The sequence below is a fragment of the Toxotes jaculatrix genome, chromosome 11 (assembly GCF_017976425.1).
Source record: "Toxotes jaculatrix isolate fToxJac2 chromosome 11, fToxJac2.pri, whole genome shotgun sequence".
Taxonomy (NCBI): Eukaryota; Metazoa; Chordata; class Actinopteri; family Toxotidae; genus Toxotes; species Toxotes jaculatrix.
The window spans coordinates 9,277,487-9,300,430 of NC_054404.1; the positions used below are offsets into that span (position 1 = coordinate 9,277,487).

Sequence of the window (22,944 nt, forward strand, 5' to 3'; positions counted from 1 at the left end):
GCCTGGTTTACCCATTGGAAAAACACTCAGCTGTACGTTTTTTATGATCATTGTAAGATAACACACACACACACACACACACACATATATATTCATCCTGGCTGAGAACAAAATATTTTATCAGAGAAATCAGATATGAAACAGTGATCAAGCCTGGAAAATCATTCTCTTGATGGCATGTTTCTCATTATTTGGACTGAGCTTACGCGGATGTGTAATGCCAAGAAACTGGCACAACCTTCTCAAAAGCTCACAGTTGGTACACAGCCTTGGTCAACATTACAAATTTCACCCGGCATCTAAATGTGCCCCACTGGGCCTTGATTGATGCATGCATTTCAAACAGAGAAAGCAGAAAATGTGCCAGGGAGGAATGAGGCTGTTGTGTTGATTCCTAAACAAGGTCTCTCATTTGATTTCTCGTTTGGAGATGATTCTACATTTTCCTTCACAAATAATGGATGTTTCCTCCACCAAAGCAGAACAAGTGTATTAAGTGCTACTGTGATGTTATGTGTGTGTTTACAAGAGGGTCTGAGTCTGAAGCCTCATGATGCTCATGGAAAACAGGTAAACCCCACACAAAGGGCTGAGGCCAAACCAAGAGCTTTTCAGAAATAAACCTGTAAGACAAAGTTGAACTACCAGTTACTGCTAACATATATTTGCCTACACTACAGTATAATGATTAGCTTACTACAGCCACTACTTCACCATTATTACACCATCTGCGGTCAGTTAAACTTACTACTAATTGTATATCGATTTAAAAAAAAAAAAGCCAAGTTTATTTGTAAGACCTGGTGTCACTTACAATCGTCCTGTAAATGTCTCTTTGTATTTCAAGGAGCACAGGAGTGTGGATCCATCAGCACCAAAGGTAGTCAGTGCTCAGTGCTGAAGTGAGGTTAAAGCGTGTGCCTTTATACATTTTCAAAATACTGAAGAAATATGCTTTACAGATGCAAAAGTACACATTGAATACTTGACAGTCAGGCTCACTTTAATTACTTTAATTATGCTTTAAAAAAATGTGCTGTCTTTGTGAAAATATCCCCAAACCATACAAAAGCATGCTAATTACAACTTAAGAGGTTTCAATTTAAAAGAACTTGTGCGGCTGAACTGAACCAAACCAAATGTACATCAAAAGTACTAAGTAATACATTTTCTACTTTTTATTTTTTCTAAATTTGTGTGTCTTTGTCTGCGTTAGTCAGGACAGGGTCTTAAAATACTGACACTGATCAGTATAAACCAGGAGATGGACGATGAGAAAAAAATGTTTTGGATGTTTTCTCCTTCCTCTGATTCCATTTCAAAATGAATCATTCCATCACTGGCAAAATGAAGGACTGATCAGATGGACACCACACAGCATTTCTAAGGCTTAATGAAGTCTACGGTCATCCACTGAGGACTTTGCGGAGAATATATTACATAAATTATACATAGATTATATTTTTCAGATGAGACTTATTTTCGGGACTACATCGGGTATTGGATTGCAAAATAATGACCACTATAGACTGAAATAGAGAGGTATTTTTTAGATACTTGACCTTCACAGGTGGACTAATATATTCCAGAGACACGAGAAAGAGAGCTCAAAGGGAATTAAAATCAGCAAAAGGTGCTTTGTTAAACATCAGCTGTCCTTGAAATGCAAATAGTGCAAATACAATGTTTGTATTGGCAATAAGCTTGCTCCTCTTAAGATTGAGAAACAGTGATGATGATTCCACAGAATTAGAATTAACACTGAAGATTACTTTTCCGTCTAGCTGTGCAGGCTCGTTTCAAAATGAAATGATGAACCAGCAGTGAATGGGGCACACTGACACGCTCATGCAGGAAATATGTTGAACCCATGCTAAATTAAATTGACAAAAATGTTTCCATCTCGTTTTACTGGAAATACAACGTATCAAAGGATGCAAACAAAACATATCCCCCTAGTGGACTCCTGGTAAATAATTAAATACACACCCAAACATCCTGTGAGCTGAGACAAATCAAATGATGTTTCCTGGAAAACACATTGTTCTGTGCAAAGTTTTTAAAGGTTTCATTGTCCCACTTACATTACTGACACCATCCATTTACACTCATATGACAGTTTTTGGTGTTTTGCTGTGGATAAGATGTGACAATGTCTGGGACACCTCTCTCAAACTAACAGCGTCTGCCGTGTCAGTTGTCAACCATCAGAGCAACACCCAGAAAAAACAGAATACATTAAGGTTTGATTTTCTGGAAGCACTCCATCCTCAGCTAATGAGCTAGAAGGGGGGTTTTGACTATTTGAGGTATTTGGGTTAAGTTTGCAAAATTTAGTCTCAATCTGGTCCTTTAACCATAGGCCTCCATGTTATTGTGGACTTTTCAAACCCCATTGTTGATGAATATCTGAATATTATAACAATATCTAATTTAAATGAAGACAAAGTTGGTGTGTGACATATTTTTGTTGTGGAGCACTGTGAGTTTGAGACTGCAGTTGTGTGAATTGGAATAAATGACTAACACGTGTCACAATAGTTACAGTCATGATATTTCAGCAATTCAGCTATTACAGTCTTGATTTTTCCTGTTTCTGTGGAGCAGCTGCTGTTCTATTTAAAACTGCCCATGATGGGAGTACATCCCATTATTGACCACTGCACATATGACATGTTGCATTTTACAAAAAAGGGAATTTCCTCTGTGTGACTTCACAGTGCAAGAAATCTGATTGGCTCTTTGCTGAGAGTGTGCTGTTAAAAGGGGATATGATAAAGGTAAGGGAAACAGGTTTAGTAAGTTTAGTAAGTGATATCCACATATCAGACACACAGAAAGATTATTCTCTCTGCCAGACTACTGCTGTAGAACACAGAACAGAGCATATGGAGACCATCAACAGAGAAACACTTCAGGCAGACCTTGATGCATTTGATATTTCTGAGGAGCTAGGCTTTCTCCTTGAGGAGCCACTGGTAAGTTTTGTTTCCCCATTTATTAATCAAAACAGATCTGAAACAAAGCTACAAGATGTCATGACAATATTAATACTGGTCACACAGAGACTTTTCTGTTTACCATTGAGAATAATCTGTTGCATTTCTTCAAGTATTTGGTCAAAAGCACACTAATCTCTGTGGGCTGAAAAGGACAGCTATGCTTGTTTTTGAGTAAGGTGGGGTATGGAGGGTTATTGATCCTGTGAAAGCCTGTCTCTTCAAGTTTTTATTGAGCCATTCACATGACTGTGCCTGATCATTTTTGTAAAATTAAATTTGGATGTTACACAAATTTGGATATATATATGTATATATATATATATATAAAAGGAGTGATAATTTAACAACGATTATAAAATTACTAGCAACAGATTCAAACAAACAAACAAACAAACAAACCTGATCCTCTGTTTTCTACTTGGAGAATTTTCTCCGCTTTTTACTATCGCCTCTTTTAAATTGCTTTCACTTTCTGATTGATAGCACCAGTCATTCTTTGACATGCAGGTCAGGCACCACGGCAAACATGAGCTGAGGATGTTACTGATTACATTCTCCATGAAAATCCCCCATGCAAAAAAAAACAAAACAAAAAACAATCAAAAATAATTGAGCAAGACATTTTATTCTTATTATCTTCTAGACTGACCTTCCAGACTATTATCGGGCATGGTTGGACCTGGCAAATAATCTCACACATCTGATAGAATCATGTCAACTGCGGGATCTGGTGCATAAGGTGAGAATGAGTATGATGCAAATACTAAGTACAAACAGAGTTGAGAAACCAAGCACATAAATGTGGACATACTCTTTCATTTGTGTAAACCACTATCGTGTGTGCTGCTCCTGACAAGTGTAAGCAAATTTGTAACAAATCATTTGCAATCCAGATGCCGGTCTTGAGTCCACATCTCCTGAGCAATCACAGGGAGCTCAGGCTGGCTCACCTAGCGCTGGGGTTCATCAGCATGGGATATGTATGGCAGGAAGGACAACATGCACCCGCTGAGGTAAAACGCTAAAGAGCAATGGAATGAAGGATGGTTTAAAAAAATTATTTATCTTAAACAGTGTTGTACGGGCAATGCAATGTGTGCTATGCTAGCAGCTCTGTGTGGTTGTACTTTGGCACAATGATGTTTTGATCTAAATTCCTGATGGTTATGTCATTGGCTTTGCAGGTATTTGGTCATAAACAAGAGAACTGGACAAATTGAAATTTGGATGATTTGCTGGATAAAATTGAATGTTTGAACAAACAATCATTGTCATCACTACAGACATGCCAGTGCCATGGTTAAAAACCTCTGGATTGAAACTTTGCTATTTTGTTTGATTGACAGATTCTACCAAAAGCCCTGGCCTTGCCCTTCTGGCTGGTATCTCGCAGGCTCGGACTTCCGCCCATCCTAACTTACGCAGATTCAGTCTTAGCTAACTGGAAATTACGGGATCCCACAGTGTGAGTAATGTTCTTTTGTTGCTTTACTTAATGTCTTGACTTCATGTCCATAGTCCAAATACTCTCCTTCATTATAATAGGATCCTTACAATAAAACTATATTTTAAAAGTTCAGTAACATAGAAAAATAGCTGGGTACTTCTGTCTCCACTGTTAACACTTGCTACTTTTTTTCATTGTCATTTCAGGGATATGGAAATTGGGTGAGTAGAGAGGGAAAAAAAATTGCTCTGTTTTGAATTCAACTGTACTTTCTCATGATTTTCACAGTCTGATAGTCATGTCATGTTCTGCTCATATATTTCCCAAACACCATTTTCAAAAACAGGAACATGGACTTGATATTTTCCTTCCCCGGTGGTGAGAGTTGCAGGGGCTTTTTCATTGTGTCATTGTTGGTCGAGATGGCCGCGAGTTCAGGCATAATGGTTAGTGCTGGCTGCCGAGACTCTTCCTCTTTCATGTTAACTCTTTCAGTCACAGCCTGATGTTGTTTATCTATTGCCTATGTGTCCCTTTGCTTTTCGTATTGCATTCATACACACTGTGTGTTTGTCCCTTGTCACTTATTGATTGATTGTAAACTTTCCATTCTTAACCAGGGGGTACTGGAGGTGATGCATGCAATGAAAATCCCCGATCACAATCGCATACAGGAAGGCCTTGCCAAAGTAACTCAGTCTTTGAAGAAGATGAAGGAAACTTTCAAACTCATGCACAGTAAGTTTAAATTAAACCTGAATTTAATCAATTTACATGCTGTGCCTTTTATGAAGGCAGGGAAATTCAAGGTAATTAGAATAACTGAATTTGTGCTCTTTCCAGATCATGTGGATCCAACTGCGTTTCATGGAACATTGAGAATTTTTGTCTCAGGGTGGGTTCTACTCCCCATATAATGTCCTGCTTACTGAAGCTATGAATGCTTTTAATATTTATCTCATGTGGTGCAGATTTATCTCACTGGGCATCATAATTGCTTCTACCCCTCTATTGTGCTTTTCTTTGTTCTACACTGCATGTTTAACTGGGCAGCATGGAAAATAGTAGCATGTGTTTATAGTTGTATGTGAATCTATAAATCAAAGATTAATAGTACATGTATGGGGTTTGAACTGTTTTAGGTGGCGAGACAACCCCATGCTTCCAAACGGGCTCTTGTACGAAGGTGTGAGCAAAGAGCCAATTTTTTTATCTGGTGGAAGTGCAGCACAGAGTTCAGCCATTCAGTGCTTTGATGCTTTGCTGGGCATCCAGCATGAGGATGAGACAGGTAAAAATGCATTTCCTTGAACTTTTGACCCCTCAGATGCTTCTCGTGAATGAATCACTCTGTCTCTGCAGTCAGTTGATTGTTCTGACAGAAAATGTTTCCAAGATAGGCTGCTATTTTCTTTTTTTTAGAGGTCTCTTTTCTGTTCTCCTCATTGATCTAGGAGCCTTCCTGACACGCATGAGGGATTACATGCCTCCCGCCCACCGTCAGCTGATAGAAACGCTCTCTGTCCTTCCACCTCTACGAGACTTCATCCTCTCCCAACACAGCTCTGATCTCTACCAGGCCTACAACTCTTGTGTCTCAGCGCTGGTGGATTTACGGAGCTACCACCTCAGTGCTGTGGCCAAGTATATCGTTGTGCCTGGTAACCAAGCCCGCACCATGGGCTGCCCACTCAGAGGTGTGGGCACTGTGCTGAACGCTACAGGGACTGGTGGATCCAGCGTAATAGTCTTCCTCAAGAGTGTTCGTAACACCACACAAAAAGCACTGATCTTAGAGAGGTCAAAAGAAGCTGAAGAGTAATTTATAATGTTTATTATTACATACACAGTACCCAGCACCTTTTCTTGAACTTTGAACCAGTGAGGAAACTGCTTTTCAGCCTTGGTTTAAGTTACGGGAACCGTAAATAGTCGAAAATAAAAATAAAATAAAATATAATAAAATAAAAATAGCCGTGGTGAGCCAAAATAATGATCTACTTAATCAAGACGACTAGACGGTCAATTTACCATAAAGTCATGCTTTTTATGCATTTCTGTCTTTTCCTTTTTGGCTGGTTTGGGCTTCCATAACTAACAGCTCTTGATATTATTATTATATAAAATGCACTTTACTTTGACATAGTACTTTATTTAGCCACACTATATGATTGTAAAAAACTCTACAGACCTTGCTGCAAAGAGGGATTATGTTCAGTGTTGTATTTTATTTTATTTATTCTTGTTTTATTTGCAGGCATAAAATAATGTATGATCTGAAAAACCCAAATGTATCCGTAAACCTTTGAACTGTAATATTATTTTTAGATAAATGACTTCAATTGCATCCCAAGTATTGTAATTCATATTTGTATAAATTTTCAGCATAATCAGTGACTATAACAATGCCTGATAATGTTGTGTAATGTTTTAAAACTATGAAATGTGAAAAAGTACAAATTTCATCATTAAAGTTAGTACTAAACACAAACCTGAAAATGGGAACTCCTGTGTTTTTGACAGTAGGATGCCAATGACCAGTAAGGTGAATGTAGGGAGAACTGTGAGCTGTGGAAAAAATAGAGGAAGGAAATGATATAAGAATGACATGATAGAGAGCTCGTAAAATGAAAGCAAAAGTGAATCAGCTGAGGAGAATGAAAGAGACAGACACAGTGGGGGTGATCAGGACAAAGGGATATAATGTGGGATCAGGTCACTCAGTTTGATCGACTGCGTCTCACACTCCCCTCCCAGTCTTGACTTGAAGGTTGCGACTTTTCCTGCTGTTGAAGACTAATCACATTAGAAGAGCGAAGAAGGAGCTGAACTGCACAGCTGCTGAGCCATGGTTATGGTCCAACTCTGCTTCACTAAAGCACAAAAGATGTAAAACGTGGACTGTTTGACATTGGGTGAATGCAGCTCTGGCTGTAACTACACCCTGCACTGGTGTAGTTTTCTGCTGTCACCTTGCCTCTAGTGCTCAGTAGACATAGAACACTGAATCACTGTCAGTTGAAAATGCTTTAATTGTGATGTAGAAACAGTAGAAAAATGCATAATATTGCACATAATCACTAAATTGCACTTTCTCAAGGTACAGATCTTTGCATGGTAATCGGTGACCTGAATAATGTAATCTACTGCGTGATCTAACAATGGGAGGCCAGTATGTGTCTTCCAAACATTTCTTGAACATTTAACAGTACCATAATCTACATAAAATGAGAGCTGCTGTTATAAAATTATTTTATGAATTCAGTAAATACTTGCTTTGTAACAGCGTGCAAGTTCAGTGTCATTGCTACATCATTAGTTATGTGTTTTTTTATTTTTTTTTAAATTGTACTTAAACAAAGCTGGTGGCTACAAGTCTCCTCTGCTGTAAGATTGCTACCATACTCCTTTAGCACTGTATATAGCCCTTCTGCTCTTGCATGTTCAGTGCACAGTTGTTTGTGTGGGTTGGTAGACAGCTGTTTGGTGGTCTGTAATTGTTTTCTGCGGAGGAAAAAAAAATTTGTTTAATTTTACAAGATGGAATTTGCAGTTGAATGTCAAGATAAATCGATGTTACAAAACAACACTTCAAGTGCTGGCTAACTGGACATGAAACAAATTACTTAAAAATAGAACAGTTTCTAGGCTTCACATCAGAGCTTTGCTGTGACACAGTAAGTGATTGAGAGGCAAGGCAAACTCTTAATGGACTCAAAGAGAAATGTTAAAATAGCCTTTACTTTTTGTTTAAAATTCCAAACAAACAAAAAAAACAAACAAACACCGTTTAAGTTATCATAGAAAATACTCTGCCTTAGAAGTAGTTAAAACATTATATATGTTGTTAAAAAATCTGGCCTAACCCAGAACACTTGACCTGCATTGTACCTGCTTCAAGAGGAGGGGCCCGAACATATATGTTTTAAAATTTCATCTGCATCTTCGCTAAAAAGGGCAGATATTCTAAAATATAGATTCTGAACAATATGTGTCAGTATAGCCAACAGAAAAGGACAAGACACAGTTTAGCACAGTGAGCTAAATGGAGAGATAGAGAAAGGGACAGAGAGAGATAAAGGGACAGACTTACAAAGTGAGGGAGGAGACTTATTAACAAAGGCAGGAAGACGTTCAGTCAGACAGACAAACTGAGCAGTACGTTACCAGATAAGGAGGAAGAGGAGAGAACAGACAGGGTCATAAGAACAGCAGTGACATGCTGTCATGTACTGTACTGTGTTTCAGTCTTTTATGCATGTTCCCCTCAATAGTCAAATGTTTGTGCTTTGCCGGAGGTGGGTCTGATGTCCATTCAAAGATTATAGCTTCACTCATAAAAGGCCCTCCACATGGCGCCTCCTCTTGTTGCCAAGCAATATGCTCTGAGGGGAAAAAGACCAAAAGTGCATTGCATTGGAGGATACAATGAAAAGACGTAAACATAAAGTGAGAGCTGCATTTACCCAGTATATAAATAACATCCGTCTTTACACAGATAAAAAAAATATGTGTACAAAATGTATCCCAAAGCTCACCTAGTTTTTGCAGGTGTGTCGACCCTCTCCAGCACACATGCCAGAAAAAGGTTTGACAGAATTTAAAATGTTTTCTTTTTTTTTTTTGTCTCTGCTGTCCCCCAACTGACTTGACGTGCAGTCTCAACTCAAATGAACTGGTTTCTGTCGTTATCCATTCTCATGGGTTGATTACTCCCTCTGAATATTCCTTCCTCCGTTTTTCGAGAATAACGGGTATTAATGTGCCCAATAAAAAGGCAGTTTCCAAAGCCTTCATGTTTTATTCAAAGGAACCAGAGTTTCCAACGAGCATGCTTTTTGGACTCTGTCTTGGACTTGCGTTTCGGGGTGGATGTGAACACTTCATTGGAGTAAGGCAGAGCAGGGAATTGTTGGCTATCCAGGGGGCAGAGTCTCTTCATCAGGGGCTGTAGCTTGTCCTCCTGCAGCTTGAAGTCAAGCTCGACACTGTGACACAAGCACAAAAAGGTAGAAATTTTAGAATACTTAGATTACTCACTTCCGTATTGTACTTATAACACAAGGATTTGATTGTAGATTTAAGATCTCTTGACCAACAGTAAAATCAGTTGCATTAATCACAAGGGTTTTAAAGTTAGTCATTTGGGTGGCTATAACATTTATGACTCAGTTTTTGACTTATTTTTTATGTTAGTAATCCACTGATGTCCAGATGGAGGCTGGGAGGGAGGCAAACGGTTCAAATGCACTGACAGACATCCTGGCAGCACATATTTCTTGCGGCACACATCCATATTCCAGAACCTCCTCCGAGTAATAGAGTTCCTTTGCATCATCTCAGAATTTTTTTTATGCATGCAGTCAAAGGGCTTTTCCTGCATAGATTATATTTGTATTAAAAAGAGCCAGAATGTGGCTTGCTCCTGACATCAGACGTCCACATCCGCCAGTGTAATCCCAGGCTCCCATCGTCTGATTTTGTTCCGGCACCGTAGTTGAACTCTCTCTCCGATTAAATCTCTCTGGCCTGTGAGATATGTGGGGCTTAATCCCATCCAAATGAAACCATTGAGAGGCCAAGCAGACCTTGATTAACTGCCTGTATTCAGGCTTGGGATAAATGCACTATTATACACCATCTCCTTTCACTTTATTGCTATTGATTTGTACTGCTCTGTTAATGTATTTATTCCTGGGATATGCAATAAATTTTGAAAGCATCATTGTGGAAATAAAAGAGAATGAATCATCTGCTATGTGCCTGCCAAAATGACACTCCTCAACAAACCTTGCCTGATAATGAAATGTTCTGTTGCTTTTTGGTTTGGGGCATTTTTGATTCATCCTTTCTCAATTTTTTTTTTCATCACCAACATTAGTTAACACGATGCATTTCAAAAGCACAGCGAATACTACGACTTTAAAAGCTTGTTCCTGTCAATCAAAGTCTAGAGGATTAAAGGTGAACAGGAGAACTGAAGCTGCCCAAATGAGATGACACCTTACACATCAAGGTCAAACATATAGTCCTCTCCTCGTCTGCAGGCAGACAAATAGATGTTAAAGCACAAAGCTTGGCCTGATAGTGTAACCACTTTGATGGGCTGTGTAATTAGTTCACTGAAGGATATGCCATACTCAAAGTGGCATAATGAATCCTGGGAACTGTCCTCACCCTTAAGATAAGTGTCAGTCAAGAGCTCTATTAAAGCCTTCAGGGTCAGTTCTCTTGTTGTGCTTTGCTCATTCTTCATTTTCTTGTGCATTTTTTTTTCTTATTTTCACTTCAAATGAAATCCAGCACTTGTGAATGCTGAATCCCTGAAAAAAAAAAAAGAAAAAAAAAAAGTATGGTCTGAAGCCTTTATCTCAGCAGAACTGCTGTTTCTTGCAGTATGTGATGCACTTGTTTTACAACATCTCTTATTCATATTATCCGTCTTTTCAATTCCTCCTGATTTTATCTCTATTTGTATCTTTTGTTTTATGTTAAAATCTTTGTGTCTTTTACAAGTGCTGTTTAAATAATGTTGACTTGACAGAAAGCAGAGCAGACTCTCAGCAGCACAGTGGAACATAGAATGGCCTCAGCAATTATTAAGCAATTAATCACTTGGCAGATCACTGAAATTACTGTATGCTGTGGACAAATGCATCGGTGGGAAGCCGAAGGCAGAACTGTATGATGTGGGTGGCACTGGGGAGCAGGTGCTTCAGCAAACAAAAGCCCTATATCTAAGATCATCTCTGTACACAAACAGATTGAAGCGGCTGGAGACAGGGAGGCTTTTCTAGGGCATTCAGCAAAGCAGATTAATCATCTCTTTAGCTATGCAGTGTGAGTAGCTGTTGCTGTGATCAGTGACGAGCCATTTGTTTGTCTGTGGTCGTGGTGCACTGAGCACCATTCAGTGATTGTTGCTCCTGGGAGGGATTTTGCTGCTGTGAGACGCCTTTTTAGCATGGCATACTCTATTCGTTCAGCGGTGTATACCTGTTCACGACTATTCTCTGTTCTTTCTGCTACTGGCACCTTTCAGCGTAAAGTCATTTCTCCTCCCGTGATTTTCCCTTCGGCCATTCACAGTTCAAACTCTCCACTTGACAAGATGAGTGGTTCAGGCCCAGTATAGTGTAACGTCTTCAGAACTACATGACGGGGCATAGTAGATTAAATCACCAGAGACTGACAGTTATTTCCTCCACTGGCAGGCAACAGTTGAAGCATAAACTTCCCACAGGTTATGTAAATCAGATGCAGAAATTCTTCCCCTGTCATGTAAATCAGATATAAAAGCCATTGCCGTTGTCTATTACATGGCTTTCTGCCTCACAGACACACAGAGAAAAATCCAATCTCATTAATGAGAACAAAACAGAAAAGGCAATCTTGACAATTGTTCAACAAAACAACCACAGCTCCACCATCACAGCGTGGGACACACGTGCTAATTAGCTCCTTGCGTCTCATCATATTGCACTGCAGTTGCCTTTCTCTAAACTTAACTGTTTTTCAAAGTCATTGTTAGCTCCAAATTGTAAGCACTATATTATATACTTTGATTCAAAAGCTGGTTCTTATTCAACACAGCATGATAGGAATAAAAGCGTTAAATGCTTTGATCTGAGCATGTGTTTTAGACTGGGCTTCCCGCTGCACTCTAGGTTGACTCAGTGGTAGGCCTCATATAATTTGCAACTGATGCTCCTGTAAATCTTGTTTGGACTACACATGTAGATAAGCTTTGCAAGGAACTAGGAAGAGCGGAAAGTGGATACCATATCATTATTTGGTCTCCATCTTTGAGCCAATATAATACATTTTTTGTCACCTTCCTCTAGTGATATCTGGCTATGCAGGTCATTTTTTGTCCCTACGATTTCTGCCTCCACCCCAATACAATGAAAGTGTATGGAATTTGTTCACAGAACTGAAAAACATGCCCAAAACATGGACAGCAAAACCCAAAATCTGCTTTTCTAGATACCATCACAGGTATGTGAGTATCATGTTAAAATAGGTGAACGGTGATGTGATGCACAGTATCATTATAGTTCTTGCCCTAATTTATCGTCCATACATTCAGCCTCTTTCTCCCTCTCTTCTACTCGCCATATGCATGCCCTATTTGTTGCAGTGATGTATGAGATGCTGCAGTATGCTGTGGAGACTGTCAGGGGAAAGCTGAAGTCTGGATAAGACCCATAGATTGACTACCTGAGCTCAGCAGCTGCTAGAGTCCTGAATTTATCGGACATTGGAGATACTAGACTGCTTTGAAATTAAGGGCTACATCACATCTCAGGGGCTGCTAATCTTGGTTACAGTTGCAATATGCAGTTGCTGTCTAACTTTGAGGGGTAATTAGACTTTTGGTCCCAACTTTGTTTGTTTTAATTTGCCTCAGTGTGCTCAGTCCTCCGCACTAAGGTGCCACACCCAGTGGTTTGTCCAGAAAGGTGATAACTTTTGCCCTGTCAGCAGTTTAACTCGCTGGACTGACAGACTTTTATAGTTACAGGGATGCTGGTGATGAGATCACAAGGCAGTTTGAGTAATGAGGTAGTTGTGACAGTGTGACAGTAAAAAGAACATCTTAAATAAAGAGATAAACGATAAAGAAACACATTTTTTCCCCCTAAAAACACCATTAAGTCTTGGAAGGTTCGTGGTGGTGGGTTTTACTGAAGAATACTAAACAGCACTATTTGCAGAATTTAAGATATTTATGACAATTGCTTTGGCAGAGATAGATAGGACCGTGATAGATTACTACCCTGCTTGCCAAATCCAGCTCTGCTCTATTCAATGACTGTTAAAAACCAGTTGGATCAACTCAAATCAACAACTATTTAATGACGCAGAGCACAGATGAAATGATAATCTTCCACTTTATTAGTACTCTGCGGAGTGCATCTTCATTGTGATTTTATTACCACACCATATGCTTTGGTTTACAGACAATAGACTGAAGGCATTTCTTTTGCCATCAGAAATTGTTCAGAGTTTGTTAATTAAGCCAAGTCCCTTCACCGTTGTACAGAGTTGGCACACTTTGTCTTATCAAGATGAGATCAGTGAAATGTAAAAAGAGAAACTCAGCTATTCGCTTTAGGACTTTTCTTTGCTCCTCTACGCAGTGGGCTTCGTCAGTCTTGCAAACTGTAATACTGTTACATCCATAATGTTTGCCTCTCAGTTCAATGAAACCCAAATGTACTCTGTGCTGTGCAGTAAGACAGAATTAAACTACAGGTCAACTCAAAAGTACAAGATACAGACAATACCATTCACAGGCTCAGATTGCCATTTATGTATATTGTTCTAAATAATCTCACATATTCACTCTGCTTAAACCCCGATAATGAAAACCACACTTACTTACAGTAATTGCTAAACCTGTGCAAACAAATCAATGAAGAGCCCTGTTTGGTCAATAGACACACACACACACACACACACACACACACACACACACACACACACACACACACACACACACACACACACACACACAGTGCAGTGTTCTGGCTGCAACACAGGAGATCTATAATACTGTATATAAAAAAAGACACTTAGGAGACTGTACACAGGATAAAATATATTTGAAAAATATTTTTTGTGCACTTCTGAAGTCTCAGCCTGTATTTGTTTGTCACATCAATTATTTGCAATTCTTGCCATGATTCATTATGATTATGAAGAAATTACAAAGATTAAAATCATCTACTATAAGAATTATCCTTTATTTTCTGTTTTTAACTGGAAACAGCTGGAATTCTCCGTGCTAAATTCTGAGTGTTGATATTGGGTAGGTCAAATTTTCTAATTTTAAGCTCCATTTAGTCAGGGGATCCTGAATTATTCACCATTCAGTGTTGTTGTCTGTGATGCACTGCAGCAATTTTCAGGTAGGGTTTATTAAGTTCATTGACCTGAAGGGGACTGACTTTAGTTACTATGGAAATTACTTCTCTAACTGGAAGATGAGGGCATGTTCATTACTTTGTCTACAATGTAACTGATAAAAGTGTATACAAAAGCTTAAATAAGGTTTTAATAGCTGTACCACCGCTGTTGAAGTAATGTGGGGCCAAAAATGCAACCAGCTTTTTCGGTCTCTGTCCAAAACAAAATCTATATTTTGTCCTTATTTAACTACCACCATCCAATCACTAACTTTTAAAATGCTACTTGAAAGACTGACAACAGCTCCCAGATCATTGGGTGAGATATAGAGCAGCGTATCATCTGCATAGTAAATGGAAACTGATACCACATCTGCAGATAGAGCCTAGCAGCATATACTAAAAGAAAAGATTGTGGCACATGATTGAACCTCGGGGGGCACCACAAGAAATACTCTTTCTAAACTGACCTAATGAGCCAAGAGCTGTGCCAAGAAGATCAGGTCACAGTACGTGATTCTCCTGTGTCCAAATCTATTCTGATGTTTACTGCTTACAGCTGTCTCAGTTCTGTCCTTCTCCCCTATCTTGTAGATCAGTTTAGTCTTTGAGGCAAGGATAGGGCCACGCTCCACAGAAAATGAAAGCATTTGGAAAACTGATGAAGGAGAGACCATGACCCTGGAGATATTAATTGTTTTGATCTGGACAGCTTGATGAGATTTGGCCTGAAAAAGAGAAAGAAAGTGCCAATTTGTTTGGGTACTAGTGGACCATTCATCAGCCTTGGCCTTGTTTATATCAACATCTTTAGGAGTGGGATGGGTGAACAGCTTTGTCCCAGACCCATTTAGGTGAAGTCTATCTATTTAAAAACATCATTTAGTCAAACGTGTACATTGAGGGTCTTTAAAGATGGGTAGGCAGTCAAATTTTGAAGGATCTTTTTAGTTGGGTCAGACACCAGGTCAAAGCAATAGCTTTAAAACTACTGCTACTGGCACCTGTCCATGTCTCTGATCGCAGAACTGGATTCAGGTCCAATCATTTGGTTTTGCTGAAATCTGGTTTTGCTTTACCAAGATGTTTTAGTCCAGTTTTCCAATTCTCGTGGAGGAGTGGTGACCTCCCTTTTGCTTTTAATTGAACCTGACTCTTTGATCGTGACTCAGGTTCATTCTGAAGAGGCTTGAATCAGTTTTCCAGTTTTATTGACTACAGTCCAAAGCTGCTCTCTGTTTTGCACTGGTGTGGGGGAGTGAGAGTGGCTGTCGCTCTGCAGCACTCTGTCTCTGTTATCCTGTTGTGTTTTTGGAGAGAGATCGATGGAAAAAAGCCTTTTGTTTCTATTTTTGATTCTACCTACTCCAACATTAGACCAAAGCTCCTTTTTTGATGTACCGGGAGTAAAACATGAAATAGTCTTTAGACTTGCTTTTTGGGAAAGTCAGCAGCTCATGTCTGGGTCAGCTGTGGTGTTCATGTTCAGTAGAACTTGATTAGTGTGCAGTCCACATCAGGGAATGTGACATCAAAATCTCCAATGTGAGGTGCATTGTCATGTCAGTGGGCCTGATGTAAGAACATTGCTCTATTCTTATTCTGAACCTGTCTTACTTTTTTCCTGAGGCTTGCTCGTTTCGGTGTGCCAAATTTTAAGTTGATGAGTACCACCTGTTCATGATCATGATCATCATGTAGGTGTGCGTTCATCATTTGATCATTAGCATAATCAGGGAGCTGCCTTAGAAATCAGAAAATGAAAAAACAGCAAAGTTTGCCTCATCAGGAATGTGTATTTCTATATCTATATATAAAAATACAGCTGTCTTTGCTGTGTCATCTGATCAAAGCCATGCTGACAGATTTAAAGAATGATCTGACATGAATATGGATGCCAAAGAACATCCGGCTAGAGTAAAGCAAGCTATGACTTAGATGGGAGGCGGTCAAGGAGATGTGACAGTGATGGAGATGGAGGAGAGAATACATTCATAGGTAATGTTATACTGTTGGGTGCATCGGAGGAGTTTCCCCTGGACAGCAGCTTTCATCAGAGGCAGCTGTTTGGAGTGTGAGAGTTTTCCTTTTTATATCATATTAGGTTTTATCTTATTTTAGTGTGTGTTTTAGTTGCTTTCAGCAACATGTTTAAACTCAACATTCATTTAGATTAAGAACTATGATTTTAAATCAAACAAGTTTTTTTTCCCCATGTAGAGAAAGGCAGACTTCTAAATGTGTGGAAATGGGTGAATATGACACTTGCATGTCTCTCGAGAACAAATCTGTCCATACGAATGGTTCTTGCGTGAGGCCCAATGATTTTTCATCCCCCAGTGTCTGATTTGAAATGGAGATCCTGCTTTCAAGTTCCTCTATGGTTTTCCACCACGATCTGGGTCAGTTAGACACAATGCACTCATCAAGGGAGAAGCGAGAGGCGGGCATCTAGTCTTGTGAAAAATGTTAGATGAAGTGAAAAATCCTGAAAAACATGTTCAGAACAGGGCAGTATTCCTTTTCTTTGAAGTTAAAAAAAAAAAAGCCCTTACTAGCTTGCGGTTTAAAAACATCCTCTATTGTGATGCAGTAGCAACTGTGTAAAAAGAGAAGCATAAAGCAGAAGTTGGGACTGCAGCAAACGTTCATATCCAGAAAGGATACAAATTTTACATCTATAATTTGTGATTGTGTTTTTTAAATTACTTCTAGTGTGTTTCTGGGCCTTTGAGTATTTCCAAACAGCTGTTTTAGAGCACGACGTAACATGAGGGTTCAGCAGTGGATGCGTTTGGATTGAAGGGACAAATGACACAAGGTTACAGCTTGAGTGAAATTCCCACCTGCTTCTGAGCTATTTTTCAACACTTACACCTCACAAAACTGTTGTGTACTTTGACAGTAATAAAGTGTCTGACAATCAAAACTGACAATCAAATAAGTGCAATGCTGATTGGGATTTCCCAGAGAGTACAGTGTTAACCCAGTCAGTTTCTATTTGACGTGTCATCTGTAGTTCATCTAATTCACTTCCTACTTTTGTGTGTAATTACTAATTCTGTGACAGGTCGTACATTCCCCAGAAACCCTTGCAAACGATGTCAGAGGAATTATCAGTTTCATCATCCATTTTTGCTAAATATGCTGCAGTGCAACAGGAAATATATACAGTTCTGCCAGTAGTAGAGCTATTCTTTCCACATCCCTGATGCTTATTTTATGGTTCTTCTTTTTTTGTATTCCATTTACTGTGTCACAAAAAACTTTTACTTTTATTTTATGCAACATTTTCTTTAAGCTGTCTTGCTTCAGTTAGATAATAACAAAAGTGAATGTACAGAAAAGGCATTAGTGCACTAAACACCTCTTGTAGGCAGCTCTTTCACACTGAAGAATTTTATCATACAGAAAACAGCATTAATGACACATTAGCAGAGAAAAAGGCCCACCTGTAAATGATGCACGCGCTGTTTCGACAAGTGTCACAATTCGCTGTGTCTTGTCCTGTTCGGTAGGAGAGCCTGTGAAAAGAGAGATGAAAAGATACATGTGATCTCCAGTGACAGGCTTGAGCTTCATATTTCAACACCTGTGGGCATCAGCTATCAGCCTGATTTGTTCAGCTTGGTTTTCACCCGGTGTTGTTTATTCCAAACATTTGAAATGCAGCAGGGGTTTTGATCCTGCAGTTCTTTCAGATTTGGTTAATCAAGTGTGTAGACTTGCTGATTTTACATAATATGATTACTTTGCTTTGCCATGACATAGTTTTAAAATGTGTTCTGTGTCTCCATTCTATAGGCAATTGGAAATAAGTAGCAACCAGATGCTACATGTATCATGCACAATGAAAAATCAATATCATTACAATCTGGGCTTTGCTGTACAGCTTTTTTATTTCTCATCCAGTTCAATTTGCCACAGACATAACAAGCATTAAGAATACAAAATAAAAAAACAAACAAAAAATCAACAGGACAAATTGTGTCTCCTCTGTTTATGGTGCGGGTATATTGCCCCAGACTATTGTCTGTACTGTATAAGTGTATATGAGTTGTGGCAGAAGCTTATGTATGCACATGTGGACACATCAAGTATACAGCAGCTTTTGTTGGTCTAACAGTCTCCATCTTTAACATCTTCATTCATATTTTCTCCTCTCAGTTTACATAAGCATGCAGGTGTGCATGTTGTTATTCAAGCTATATGTCACTGCATGCAAGGGCAGGCTGCAGTGGTGTGGGGATGAGGGGAGGGGCTGTGTTAGAGCTGCACATGTAATTGCTTGCTGTCACGGTAGCCCTTCACCCTGATGGATGACATGTGGAGGGGTTGGACCTCAACTGTTCACCGTGACATGAGAGGTGACCTCACTGAGGGAGACAGAACAGCCTCTGTGTGGATCGAAAATGCTGATGGGAGCTCAAAGTCAACAAGTTCATCCATCCTGCCCTGTTCTCAAATGAAGTCTCTTTGAACAGCTGTGAGCAAGGACAGTAACTCACTGCAGAGACAAGGTCTACACTAGTGTTGTGCCACTGCCTGGCTTTCCATGTACATCCTTGTATTATAAAGAGCTTCACTCTAATAATCAAAGCGCATTAACCTAAATTTATAATCACTGCGTGTACTCAGCACACACACAAAAAAAAACACTTCTATTTTCCCCATTCAGGGTAAAATGTTCATGACCCAATATACTGTAGTGGCAAAGCACAGACTGTCACAGAACGATTTCATAGATGTTTCATGTGGGAATTTTTTTTTTTTTACTGCATCTCTGAAAGTGGTTCTCTAAGCTGACTGTTTGTTGGCACAGATTCAGTGCTGTGTTGTTTGCCCACGTCAGCTGTCCTGGGATATGTCCTGCCCTCGTCATTCTAGTTTCACTGTCCATACATGCTGCCTACGTGCCTGCTGCTCTGCCTGCCTGAGAGCTGCATAGTATTTTGTGTCGGACTGATAATGTGGGAAAAAAAGCTACAGCCAGGTCAGGTCACACCATCTCATGTGGCATTCTATGCTTTACCTATTTGAGAGATCTCTACACGTTTTGTATGTAGCACACTGACACTGATGAGGTCTGCAGACACCTTCAGATCTCTACGTAATTGTGTATGTAGAACAGTATTATGGCAATTTTATCAATACAGCATAACTCTGAGTTGATATACAGCACACACAGAAACAAAAGTTTCAGACTACTGTTAATATGAAATATGAGGCCTTGCAAAATACTAATATTCTGTGTATGGAAGAAAACGCCTTATCATTTATAACCACCGTGAGATAAAAACCTTGAACACTATGGTTTATATTATACACAAATACTCAGGGTTTTAAGATGTGTTCAGTTATGCTGTGATTGAGTAAATAAATTGGAACAACTGTAATAAGAGGCGTGTGATTCATCAGTGTCCAACATCAAGCATTCTCAAGAGTCACTGACCCATCTTTGTTTATGTTTGGGAAAACCTTAAGAGATGTGAAAAAGGTGACAAGCAAATGCATTGTTTGCTGGATGCCATTGGTACGCATTTAGTGTGACTTCATCAAATTAAAGGAGATGTGAAACAGATGACCAGTAAATGCACTATTTTAAATTCCTCTTGTACTTTTGTAGGAAATATTTTTCATGTTTGTAACTGGCTCATGAGACACGCAACAGACAGCAAGTAATATTCTGTAATTATGTTATTTCCAATGTAAACAGTGAAATGAAGATAATACCTCAGAATAAAATGTCTTCTGTGCCTGTACCCCTGCTGGATCAATAGATTACTCCTTCTCCTTTTATCACTGCATGTATGCTAAAAGCAGTGGCATAAAAATCAGTGGACATCATGTATTTATTTCTGGTGAGAACAGGGAGGTTTTTAGTTGCTTTTTTGGTTCATCCAAAAGTACAGCTTTAAAGAAGGCTATCTGACTGTCCAGCCATGCAAAAAAGGGAAGATTATTTAGGAAGGTACAATGGAAGGCAGGCTTTGCGTCCTGTAACTGCACCTCTCTAATAACGCTGATGGAACACAACACAGTGAAGGCACCTATAGCAGACACAGTTTTCTGGAGATGAAAGGCAAAGTGTTATGAGGCTACACTAATTGGGCCTTTAAAACCAAGTTCCAGAGAGCCACACTAGGGTGCCTTGTTCTCCACTGGATGTGGATAAGGCTTAAATACAATTTGCTTTGTGTTGCTATGGGTTTTAGAGATGGAGCTCATTGATTCTTACAATTGCACTGCTGTAAGAGTCTGGTGGTGGACATGGCTTGAGGACTTTATGAAGCATGTTAATGCATTTTCCCCTTTTAATGAAAAATGACATTTAAAGAATTATTGGAGGCACACTTGCTCTTGCAATAAATTACACAGAGAGACAGTACTGGCAAGTATGGTACTGTGTATCTGAAATGCCCCATTAGACACTGGTAGCTGATTATCACACCACTAACAATTTTTAGTCATTCTAGGCTTGGCGAACCTATGATTTTACCTATGACTTTTAAAGGTAAAAGTTTTCATTTACTAACTCTCAACATCTACTTGGCAGATTGGCACCCTGTTTTGTTCTGTCAGATTCAAAAGGAATCTGAGGAGACAAGAAACACCAGCAGTCAGGTTTGAAACACATCTAGTTTATCATCAAACTTATTTGAAAGAGAAACCATACAAACTGTAAAATTATTAGCAGACATGGTCCACTGCAAACATCCATCATAACTTACCGACTGACTTCCTGCATCAAATTTGACCTACCATACTTGCTGTATTGTGCACACAGTTCTCCAGTGAGACGAGAGGGTATTACCGACATCTTTGGCTCTCTCCCTTTTGGATTTAACTCAAAATTAAGTGGTTAAAAATAATCTTTTGGCTTGTTTACTTCCAGTTCAGCTGTCTGATTGTATTTCTTGATTTGTCAGACTCCACAGTACTGATGTTCCTGTGTATCAAGATCTCAGCAATGACTTTGTTGGATACAATGCCATAATAACTAATAGACATAATGGCCAAAGCTTTGAAAATTGTAATAAACTGGAATTACCCTTCATCATAGCTTTTTCCTGACAGTATAGTGAAATGGAAATACATGTACAGAGTACAATGCATGTCTGGTTGCATGTCTAAAGGTCTTCACTGTAAAGCTTACTCTACTCACCCCTCTCTCTGTGCTTCACCTTTCTCCAGCTCCTGAATAACTCCAAGTAGGACCTTGATGGTCTCCTGGCTCGAGCTGATGAGGCTCTCCATGGCCTGCAGCTGTGCTTTGATATCCTTGTCTCCAGATAAGGGCATTATCTGCTGGCTGCTCCCCATGCCTGGGGCTCCAGTGTGTTCTGGAGGAAAGCCCTCATCCCCCCCAACTGTTTGCTGGAGTTTAGAGGAAGCAGACACATGCCTTGTCCGACACTGCCCTTGTGACTTTACAGAACATTTGGCACTATGGGGAAGTGTCTGTGACTGCTGTTCGTTTAGCTGTGTGCCCTTTTTACGTTTACAGCTCACAGAGGGGCTTCCTAAAGACTCCACCTGTGTCAAAGAGTTCCACGCAACAGGGCCTGTACCCTTTGACCTGTCCTCTGAGTTAGCCAGCTGGCGCTTTGAGGAAGTGCCAGCATCCATGCCTTCTTTGGGTAATCCTTTGTGTTTGGTCCTTGTCCCACAAACCTGGTACTCTTGTTCACTTTTGGAAGGAGGGCTACTTGGATGGCCCTCTTCTGAGAAATGTGAGGAGTCTGGGCACGAGGGTCCATCCACACAGTTGGCACTGGAAAGCAAATCCTCTGTATCACTGCTGTCATCAGTGTGGTGAAGCAATGCTTTTGTCTGCCCCACAATCTTACCCTTGTACTTGGAGGACTCCCCGATAGGTTGTCCGTCCTCTCCTCCGGCCTTTATATCACTCAAAAATCCATTGTTTTGTCCCCTGTAATCTTCCACCAGAGCAGTATGTTTAAATGTATGTCCTTTTTTTCTCTCAAAAGGGAAAGTCTTGTATCGCTTAGTGAGGTCTGGTGAGGTCTGGACACCAGTACTCTTGGTGACATTTGGAATAGAGCGTCTGGCAGGCATGGTCATGTATTTTCTGTGTGTCACTTTACAGGAAATGGATCTGGAGCGTCTTCCCCGATGCTCATTCTGCGCTTCACAGATATCCTTAAAACGCACTTGTAAGGCCTTGTTTCTCTTCTTCACCTGCTGCTTGCCTGTTTCTGGTCCAGACTGCGTATCAAGGCTGTGTGATGGGCCTGTCTCTGAATCTGATTCATCTGAATTTGAGAGAACAACACATTTGGTGTCCTCTTTGCTCACCATATTTCCTGAAAAAGGTAAAAGAGGAAAAAAAAATCAGAGACTGTGAGTTACTCTGTTATGATTCCCTGATTCTTTTCTCCTTTTAGGACCATAGCTTTACATTCTAGTAACACATTATAAGCTTCTGCTAAAGGCACAATCTATGATCCAAAATCCAAACCCAAATATCACAAATTTAAAGCACAGTATTTATCAACTTTTTTTTGGCATGGCAGACAGCTATAAATGCTGTAATATTTAGCTTCCACTGGCCATTAGTAAT

General features: G+C 39.6%; 2 protein-coding genes across 2 annotated transcripts; one reads left to right on the plus strand and one right to left on the minus strand.

The window, feature by feature from the left end:
- Nucleotides 1-2,790: 2,790 nt before the first annotated feature.
- LOC121190068 (indoleamine 2,3-dioxygenase 2-like) lies at nt 2,791-7,071 on the plus strand. The gene is made up of 10 exons (XM_041050634.1): nt 2,791-2,978; nt 3,646-3,741; nt 3,896-4,015; nt 4,349-4,467; nt 4,656-4,670; nt 4,796-4,895; nt 5,070-5,187; nt 5,293-5,344; nt 5,592-5,740; nt 5,904-7,071. The coding sequence occupies exons 1-10, from the start codon at nt 2,889-2,891 to the stop codon at nt 6,269-6,271; spliced, it is 1,227 nt and encodes a 408-aa protein (XP_040906568.1). The 5' UTR covers nt 2,791-2,888; the 3' UTR covers nt 6,272-7,071.
- Nucleotides 7,072-9,139: 2,068 nt separating this feature from the next.
- Nucleotides 9,140-22,682, minus strand: insyn2ab (inhibitory synaptic factor 2Ab). Its single transcript, XM_041050313.1, has 3 exons — nt 21,526-22,682; nt 17,813-17,884; nt 9,140-9,437 (listed from the first exon to the last, which is right to left on the minus strand). The coding sequence occupies exons 1-3, from the start codon at nt 22,680-22,682 to the stop codon at nt 9,254-9,256; spliced, it is 1,413 nt and encodes a 470-aa protein (XP_040906247.1). The 3' UTR covers nt 9,140-9,253.
- Between the last annotated feature and the right edge of the window lie 262 nt (nt 22,683-22,944).

Coding starts and splice junctions, on each gene's coding strand:
- LOC121190068 (XM_041050634.1), top strand. CDS start 2,889: ATGGAGACCATCAACAGAGAAACACTTCAGGCAGACCTTGATGCATTT. Junction 4,896..5,069: donor CCGCGAGTTCAGGCATAATG/GTTAGTGCTGGC, acceptor ATTCTTAACCAG/GGGGTACTGGAGGTGATGCA. Junction 5,345..5,591: donor TTGAGAATTTTTGTCTCAGG/GTGGGTTCTACT, acceptor GAACTGTTTTAG/GTGGCGAGACAACCCCATGC.
- insyn2ab (XM_041050313.1), bottom strand. CDS start 22,682: ATGGTGAGCAAAGAGGACACCAAATGTGTTGTTCTCTCAAATTCAGAT. Junction 17,885..21,525: donor GGTGAAGCACAGAGAGAGGG/GTGAGTAGAGTA, acceptor CTCTTTTCACAG/GCTCTCCTACCGAACAGGAC. Junction 9,438..17,812: donor AGCGCGTGCATCATTTACAG/GTGGGCCTTTTT, acceptor CTTGTGTCACAG/TGTCGAGCTTGACTTCAAGC.